The sequence below is a fragment of the Triplophysa dalaica genome, chromosome 3 (assembly GCF_015846415.1).
Source record: "Triplophysa dalaica isolate WHDGS20190420 chromosome 3, ASM1584641v1, whole genome shotgun sequence".
In the NCBI taxonomy this organism is placed as follows: domain Eukaryota; kingdom Metazoa; phylum Chordata; class Actinopteri; order Cypriniformes; family Nemacheilidae; genus Triplophysa; species Triplophysa dalaica.
In genome coordinates, this window is record NC_079544.1 from 373,757 (window position 1) to 383,499 (window position 9,743).

Genomic DNA, 9,743 nt, shown 5'->3' on the forward strand with positions numbered 1-9,743 from the left:
ACACATTGAATACAAGTATGAATTCTAAAGCAGCCCCCCCGGCCAGGCAGATAGTGCAAAACAATATGCAAACGGTGGTGAGGAACCCAAAACTCCCATCGAGAAAAAAAACCTCAGGGGAACCCAGGCCCAACCAGGGGATTAACCTAACCCTCTGGCAAAAGCTGCTGCCTCTGTACACTCTGTGCTTGCACAACAAGGCTCAATAAAATATAAAAATTAAGGATTTAAGATTATCATTAACAATCTAATAGCATTTGAAATGTTGTAGGAAAAACAAAGTTGTCGCGTCCTTTATCCAGCTCTATCCTCTTAGCTCTTGTCAGGTCACCGCTTTCCATTCTCAGCTCTGCCATCAGGTCTGGGCATGAACTGCATCCTGCGGTAACCTTGGAACAAAGAGACAAGACTGGCTGAGAGTAGAGTACTGTTCTGCACTCTTTGATGCAACAAGTTACTGTTGGATGGCGAATGGTTCGGTTCAATGGTTCGGTTCAATTACAGACGGGCTCTGGGCTCAACTGTTTTTCCTATCCTGGGTAGCCCGGATGTTACCATGTGAATATTTAACTTGAATTTTTCGATCTGAATTTGAGCAGTCAAATTAGACATATGTTTTCTTTGAAAAGTATTAACTTGAAATTTGAGATCTGAATAAGAGCAATCAAATTTGATCAATCTGAATGTATTTTATCTGAAATTCTGTAAGTTTTTTTTTTTGTATCTGAATTTGTGAGCATTAAATTCACGTTTTTAAATTGGAATTCAAGAATTTTCATATTTAAATTTCATAGAGGTAAATTCGAAACAAATAAATTCAGATACATGGTTTCCAAAGTAAAATTATTCAAAATCAAGTATTCATAGGCTGTTAAATTTCAAAACATTATGTCTCTTATTTGCTTCCATAGTTGTCTTGTACTTATGGCTCCTAATGCATGTAACCACGCCCCCTCAATCGTCATCCCTGCAGACACTGGTGTGGGGGAGGGGTTAGGATTAGCTAATCCTGCCGCAGTTTTAATGAGGGGAGTCGAACACAACACAGTCCCGAAATATACCTGAAGTTTACTTACAGGTGTGTTTGGAACAAGTGTCCTGCGGGGATAGAACGAGCTGTTCTGCCTTTAGAGTGAGGCAGTGCGCACATCAAACCTCATTTACGAGTCGTGACGTACGGATTTACGACAGGCCAATTTTATAATACAAAATGATAACATCTATTGCAATTATTTTAACATTAAGAATGTGGTGAATACATACATGTAAATTAAAAATGTAAATTGATGAATTTAGTGTTTTCTTCCATCTATCATCTAGCTGCCCCCGCGACCCTGCCCAGGATGAAGCGGAAGAAGATGGATGGATGTCTTGATTTTTAAAACGAATTAGTTTCCTTTAATTCTTGACAGGTTCTTTTCACGTTCTCAGTATTTTAAGCGTTTAGAAACGAAGTATCAGCATTTCTTTGAGTGTTTCTGTGAGCAATGGTGTATTTTTTTGTATATAATTTTTTTGAATTATCATTCGTTTAAATATACTGTATCAGTTCCATTCCATTCCATTTTCTACCGCTTATCCGAACTACCTCGGGTCACGGGGAGCCTTCGCCTATCTCAGGAGTCATCGGGCATCAAGGCAGGATACACCCTGGATGGAGTGCCAACCCACTCAGGCACACACACTCACTCACTCACTCACTCACTCACTCACACCCTACGGACAATTTTTCAGTACTGTATCAGTTATTCGAATTAATCACATATAATCCAAATATTTTGTTTTTGGTTAAATACAGTTAATAGTTGTCATGGGTCAAATCCACACGATGATCGGTCGTTACTGTATGTCACACATATACACGACAATGAAAATCTAATTAAAGTCGCACTGAAATGAAAAGTACATCTTATAGGAAAACAGATGTCGGGACACATTAAAGTAATGAGAATGAACATGTGCTTTACACGTCACAGACAAATCCACACATGTGAGCATCATATGAATGAGAGACAAAAGCATCATTGAGTCAAGTGCAGATCAACGTTCAGTCAGAGCTATTGATCATCTGAGAGTGTTTGACTTACATCACGACTCTTCACTAAAACCACGATTAATACCTATGAGACTGTTTTGACAAGAGATGATCGTTTATGGTTATTATAATGATGTTTCACCTCTTTGATCTCCAGTCTAAAACATGTACAAACCCTGTAAAACCTGCTGAGCGAGGTCATGTTGTAAACGAGAGAAAAACAAAATTCCAAACATTAAAGCAAAAGAATGTTCTCGATGTCCACGAGGCTCCCATTACAGGCTATATTACATTTTTGCATTAAACTTTTATAATTGAGTTGAGACGAATACCACACAGAGTCTTGATGAAGCGCGCAGGGGTTGCCAGATCCACGGTTTTAACGCTCAGTTCGGGCCGCTTTAACATGACAGATGTAATGATTTGACCAATTTGTACTGAAACAAATCACAACACTTTTGTGTCTGTGCCAATTAGTAAGCTGTTCATATAAAGGTAACGTTATGGGATGTGTATTTATTCAGGTTTATTATTACATGTTGCACAAGGTGCACCTCTACGCAATATAATCTTTAATGTAGTTTTGATGTTTGTTTTATGCGGACTTGGCAACCCTGCAGTGAGTGACTCAGTGGACGCTTCGGAGATACGCGCGCGCGACCGTCTGCTGCACTCCGGAACCAAGCGTCTCCTCCCGGGCCACAAACATGTCCAAACTGGAGCAGATCCTGATTCTAGAGCCTTCGAGCGACCTGAAGTTCAAAGGTAAGAACGTCGTGATGAAGGTCAATGGGGGTCTTGTGAGACGTGAGCGGGTTTTGTAACAGTTTCGCTTCAGACGCGTCATTATGCGGGAAGGCGGCGCGGGCCTCGACAGATCCCCGACCTCGAGTAAATGACTGGCTTGCGGTCGCTCGGACGCTTCCGCCCGGTCTGACAGCCACACCGGTCAGGCAGGTAGGCCGTATGGTTGAGCTCGCGCTGGTGTTTGATGATATAAACCCGCTGTACCGGAACTCAGTGTCGTGTTCATGACGGAGGCATATATGTGCAGTCCAATAATATCATAACACATCGACACTACATATATGTGTGAGATCCAGTTCTGCCGACTGACGTCAGATCAGGTGCCACCATTATAAAGTTATGTTCTTCTCAGAAGATTATACTGCTTATTGTGTGTGTGTGTAAAAGATTATTTAGGAGTTAAACTGAAGGCGCTCAGATGAGGTTAAAAGTGTATATGAGAGAGAGAGAGAGAGAAATGTATATATATTTACTTATAGACTTTATTTTTATTCTATCTTACTTTTATCTTAATCTGTATTTCTGCATGTTTATATTTAATCTTGTGCTTTGGCAATGTACATTTTCTTTTATCATGCCAATAAAGCTCCTTTGAATCTTGAATCTTGAGAGAGAGAGAGAGACAGAGAGAGAGAGAGAGAGAGAGAGACAGAGAGAGAGAGAGTGAGAGAGAGAGAGAGAGAGACAGAGAGAGAGAGAGAGAGAGAGAGAGAGTGAGAGAGAGAGAGAGAGAGAGGTGTGGTTGACCATTGACTTACAGAGACCCTGTATTGACCGGTGATGTGCTGAATGTTTTGGATCGGGCGATCAAGAGCAGTCCAGTTTCTACACTTCAGGAACACTCGACAGGAAACTTTCTAAGCAAACAGAATGTAAAAAGGAGATGAAAATGGATTTGATGTCATTGTAAACCAAGTTCCCTTTCTCATGTTTGTTCCCGTCAGATGCACAGATCAACATTACCCATAAGACACTTCACCTGCTGAAGAGTCACAGGTTGAAATATGCTGCATAGTGTTTGTTGTAATATAGGAACATTCCTGGTGACAAGTCATATTAAGAACTAGATGTTCAGAAACATGCGGATGTTGTGTACTGGCTCGAGCTGTAGGGTTGTGTGTCCAGTTGTACAGGTGTGTGTTTGTGTGTGTGGTCATGTGGACGGGTGGTGATGTTCAGATGTTGAAGCTCTCATCATGTGATGTGTTTGCAGGAACATCTGCTGCAGAAATCGATCTTTCACATCATTCATTTGATTCCAGTAAGACGTGACATCATGTGATGTCGTGAGATCTTGAGTTTGGGGGATAATTTGACCATCTGAGCCTTTGTGACGCTGTCTTTCTCTCTCTCTCTTGGTCTCCCATCCACACTGAGACGGCGCTATTCCCATGAAAACAAATTGAAATGCTGATACTGAAAAGGATGATGATGTTTAATATGAACAGTGTGTGGTTTATAAACAGATGACAGAAGTGCTGTTTGAGAGAGCGGTGAACTGAGATTTTACAGTCATTCATCAGTTCTGTGCTTTATCAAGATCTGACTGAACACAGAAGCTTTGACTCTCTGAAGCACATGATGTGACACAACATGACGAAAGTCGAAATCAATATGAAAAGTGCAATTCCAGCACTAAGGACGTGACATTAAAATGCTCAGAGAATGAATTTGTTACGATTATATTGAATCTTCTGTTTATATTTTACTGAACTCTTGTTGATTGAGTTGAAAAAAATATATTTAAAAGAAACAAGGGAAATAAACATGGATGTGACAAAATAGGATGCGTTTTTTAGGAGACGACAAACTCTGAAGGATTTCTGTAAAATAAAATACACAATCCTGAAGTAATAATACCAAATGAATGGAGAAGTGATGCCTCTTTATAGAACATCATATAGTTTCTTTATATTCATTTTCATTTGTCCATTTATGAGGAATATGAAGCGTTATGGATGTGACAATCCTGAAGATGGCTCTTATCTGAATATGATGAATCATGAACTAAAGATAAAACAAATGCTTTACAAATGTGAAGAGAGATCTCACATGAGTATTTCAATCACCAAATGTTCTAAAATTAAATAAAAAAACTTTTTTTTGTGGTAAGGTTGACACGCGGATTTGCACAAAAGTAGAGATGTGTGTTTTCAAACGGCTCTTCTCTCACAAATGATATAATAATGTCTTGCTTCGATCGCTTTGTGCCACTGACACACATGACATGTTGATGTTTGGAGTGATGATGATGATGATGATGATGACGATGGTTTGTGTTTCTTCAGGTCCGTTCACAGATGTGGTCACGGCTTATCTCAAGCTGAAGAATCCATCAGAAGGGAGAGTTTGTTTTAAAGTCAAGACCACAGCACCGCGCAGATACTGCGTGCGGCCCAACAGCGGCATCATTGAACCCGGAGTCACGGTCACTATCTCAGGTCAGACACAAGTTCTGATGAAGCTTGCATGTGTTTGTCAGCTGTGTGCAGTGTTTATATTGTGCGTTCATATTTGTCTCCGTCACAGTGATGCTGCAGCCCTTCGAATATGATCCAAATGAGAAGAGCAAACACAAGTTTATGGTTCAGAGCGTCTTCGCACCCCCGAACATCACAGACCCAGAAGCCGTGGTAACGCTCCTTACACGTGTGTGTGTGTGTGTGTTGTGTTCAGAACAGCAGGTGGCAGCACTGAGAGAGTGTGTGTCTGTGTGTGCGTTTAAAGGATCCTTGAGTATAGAGAGATTTGTGGCTCAATAGATTAACACTGGCATTGACTTTATAAATGAGATGGTGGTCTAGTGGGTTAAACCACTGAACTGGTAAATCAAAGGTTGCTGGTTCGATCCCAGCAGACACCACCAGTGTGTCCTTGAGCAAGACACTTTACTCCATGTTGCTCCAGGGGGATTGTCCCTGTAATAAGTGCACTGTAAGTCGCTTTGGATAAAAGCGTCTGCCAAATGACTAAATTATAATTCAATTAAATGTGAAATAAAAAACAGTGTAACTGTCACAGTGTTCATAAACTTTAAACAAATATTTTTACTCGGAGGCTGACATTTTTTTGCGTCCAAATCTGTGACGTCGAATGTTTGCAACCTTAACCCGTTCTCTTAATGCTCCAACAAAGATGATACACGTTTTCTATATATAACTGTAAAATATGAGACATCAAACCAAAATAACGGTTAAATGCCACTACATCCCAAAGCCAGAGGGCGCTCTTTTCCAGAAACTCTGAACATGGGAAACAGAAAAAGAACAATTAATTCCAGGAAATACCTGTGGTCATATTCTACTGCTGTTCTTCAAACCTTTTCAGGTATTTTTATGATAACTAAGTTGATTTATAGTGATGATGATAGACGAGTGTTGCTTTTTCAAATACACGTTATAAACGACTCAATCTCGTCATGATTTTAGATCGAGACAATAACGCTGATAAATCTACATCAAAAAGTCAAAATCTGGATAAAATGCATTTTAATTAAGACATCGTGTATATAATAAACTCAAATAAATTTTGGTTATTAATATGTTTGTATTGTTTCTGACCAACAATACTAAAATGTATGAAGATACACCAAATAGCGTCTTTATCTTCTGTCTTTATTATTTCAGTATTATTTATATATATATATATATATATATATATATTCTTATATTATAGTGTGTCTGTGTTCAGTTTGGCATCCCTGTGTTCAATCATTTTACATCATTGATAAAGAACACGACGCCCTCCTTAGGTTAAAATGAGAATTACATTTAGCTTCATTTTAAAGAATTGAAAATATTTGATCTGTTTCTGACGACAAATGTTAGTAATGTAAGACTTCACATTATATTCAGCCACACATCTCTCTATACATTGACTTCACTTATAAAGTTATTTTCTTCTGCTTCATGATGTCACTTAACGGGACACCAAAAGTCAAGTTCATAAAACAAGGCATAAATTTAGTCTATTTGAAGAGTTTGGTTCCAAAATGAGATCATTTTCAACAATCATATTTTTATTATGCTTTCATGTATTTATTGTGTTATTATGGCCCATATCAAAACAAACCTATGGAGCTGTTATCTCATTTTGGAACCAAACTCTTCTTTTAGTCATGCTCATGATGTGTGTGTGTGTGTGTTTTATGTGTCTGATGAATGTAACACATGTTTTTCTTTTGAAGTGGAAAGAGGCAAAACCAGATGACCTCATGGATTCAAAACTCAGATGTGTCTTCGACTTGCCGTCTGAAAACGATAAAGTGGTACGTGAAGAGAGAGATTGAGATGGAGAGGAAAGGTGTGCGTGTGAAAAATAAGCAAATACTAGACTGTCATCCACCAATCAGTCAAGATTAGCGATTGGTTATGACAGATGTTTAGCATCATAAAACACCCACAATGCACATGGTCTCCTCTGTGATGTCATGAATGTAAAGTCAGCCGGCTTTAAGTCACGGTCGTGTGTTCAGCAGAGAGACGAGGTTCTGTCTCACTAATGTTATTCTAAACCCGCATGACCTTCAACAGACATCTCTCCTGAATCAGAGTAAAGAATGAACCCAAGTTTTATTTGTGTATTCGTAAAGAACGATGTCGACGCAGTTAAAGCGGCGCCGGCTCTCAACCCTTCCAAAGGAGATGGGCTGTCGCCCCCTAAAAGTGTCAGCGGCGCTGTGGACGACTCCGAGATGAAGAAAATCATGGACGAGTGCAAACGTCTGCAGATGCAGATCAGCAAGCTGTGTGAGGAAAACCGCCAGTTAAAGGTGAGTGGGTTCTGTGTCATTCTAGTGTCGATTCTGTGTATGTGACGTCCTCGTCACCTTTCGTGTCTTATTATCAGGACGACGGTTTGAGACTGCGAAAGACCCAACGAGGCGAACATAGAACGTCTAACTCCAATGCTCTGATTGGACGAGAGTCCAGCATGAGCTCGCTTCCGTCGCTCCTGGTGGTCATAGCAGCCCTCTTCATCGGATTCTTCCTGGCAAAGTTCGTCCTTTAGACGTCGGCGGGGGGATCTGACGCGGCGAGCGCTCCCGAGCCAGCGATGGATCACACGCAGCCTGATGAGAAAGTCTTTCTGTTGACGTGACCAGCAGCTGCATCACCGGCCCCTTTGTGTAACACAAACGTCCCACCAGCCCCGTCCTCTGGGGAGCCACATCATATCAGCACGAGAGACACAGAAATCACTCGCTTGGTTTTGGGTTGGGCGCTTGAGTCCATGAACTGATTGTTTTTGGAATGATGAATTGAGAAACACAGAATCAACTGAAAGACGAAGATGAGTTTAGTTCAGCCGTTTGTGTCCCTAAAACTAGATTTTATTTTATTTTCTTTCATCCGATCGAACACGAAACGCCACAGCAGAGACCTTTCAACTTCACGGTTTGTTTAGCGGTGATGTCAACAGTTGGCCGGGTGACACAGGTGCCTCCTTCCTCTGTACAGTTGTTCTCCGTCTGTTCCTAACGATACCAACGCAGACTGTTTTATTACTGTAATTATTATCATTTAATAATATTATTATTCATGTACTTTCTCTCCAAACAGAGCATTTATTTCCACAGATCTCTTTACTGTCTCATACTAGAGGACGTTGAAGAAATTAAACGTGAAAAATAAAAAAATCTGAGCGTTCCGTGTGTGTTCTTTATTTGGCTCTCTGATATGAGGCCGTGGCTTGTGTTCTCAATGTAAATCATCATGTTCACACTTGTACTTAAAACAACGGCATCATAAAAAAACTCTTTTATTCTTACATTTATAATCGAGGTACTTGTACAATGTCTGTCAAATTGAGTCTAGCTGACACACTGTCATACACACACACAAAGCTTTAATAACACCCGTAATAAACTTTAAGTCTTGATATTAGATTAAAGCATCTTTGTGTTGACCTGAACTGAGAGCTCAACAGGGTTTCATTACTTGAAGCACTTTGAGTCTCTGAACATGTTTGACTAAAGTGTCTGAAGATTCTCATCTCTAAGAAACTGACGGATTGAAACGACGTACACATTGTATACATGGCTTTATTAATACTTTCATAGGTTTTTATGGAAGGTTTTAACTACATAGAGATATTAGAGGCGGTCGCCTCCATCAAATGTGGTGTCGCCTCAGACTCTCGGAAAAAAATCGGGTGTCTTCAGAAGGACGTTGCGTGCATTTAACAGACTGTCATTTGTAACTGCAGTTGCGGCATCACGCCACAGTGGAGGCGCTGTTTCAATATCAGCACACTGAAGCGCTAACAAGAGCTGCAGAACAAGAGCTAGCTGTGTTCCACGGCTGTTTGTTTTACATCTAAGTACGTTTAATTTCATGAAATGTATGAAATGAACATCACTGTAATGTCTTTAGATGTGCAGTTGGATCGTTAAATCACAGAATACTGTACACAGCGAGTTCGCCATTATAAGCACACATTGCGTTCAGAACGACTCGCACACGAATGACTCATTTGAACCGATTCATTCACTAGTCTGAATCATCAACTTGCACACAGACACCTGCTCTTCCTGTGACGATGATTTTCTGAGCCCTTTTTCTAACTCTGGATATATACGATAGACTTTGCCGTTATATTATAATATAACATTAATTTTTAATGTTTAATCATACTTTATTTAAATTTTAAATAAAATAATACTAAGATATAATCCTTGGAGTTCTGATAAATTGTCCGGTGTATTTGTGTCGATTTGCATGTGACGTCACAGGCAGCGAGAAGAAAACATAATTGTTTTAAAATACCGTTTCATCTCTTGTAGAATGATATTAGTATACTCTGAAAATAGACAAGTATAATGACGTATTCTTAGCTTTTAGTTGTACTCCATGGTGTGCTTTTATCAACTATAAACTGTGTTAGAATTATTAAACTAGTA

General features: G+C 39.8%; 1 protein-coding gene across 1 annotated transcript; it reads left to right on the forward strand.

The window, feature by feature from the left end:
- Nucleotides 1-2,641: 2,641 nt before the first annotated feature.
- Nucleotides 2,642-8,491, forward strand: vapal (VAMP (vesicle-associated membrane protein)-associated protein A, like). Its single transcript, XM_056743174.1, has 6 exons — nt 2,642-2,800; nt 5,131-5,283; nt 5,372-5,475; nt 7,029-7,109; nt 7,434-7,613; nt 7,691-8,491. Exons 1-6 carry the CDS (start codon nt 2,743-2,745, stop codon nt 7,850-7,852), a joined length of 738 nt encoding a protein of 245 aa, XP_056599152.1. The 5' UTR covers nt 2,642-2,742; the 3' UTR covers nt 7,853-8,491.
- The last annotated feature ends 1,252 nt before the right edge of the window (nt 8,492-9,743 follow it).

Excerpts from the sequence above, each read along its gene's own strand:
- vapal (XM_056743174.1), top strand. The coding sequence starts at position 2,743 with ATGTCCAAACTGGAGCAGATCCTGATTCTAGAGCCTTCGAGCGACCTG. Across the intron at positions 2,801-5,130 it reads GAGCGACCTGAAGTTCAAAG|GTCCGTTCACAGATGTGGTC; the intron begins GTAAGAACGTCG and ends GTGTTTCTTCAG. Across the intron at positions 5,284-5,371 it reads AGTCACGGTCACTATCTCAG|TGATGCTGCAGCCCTTCGAA; the intron begins GTCAGACACAAG and ends TCTCCGTCACAG.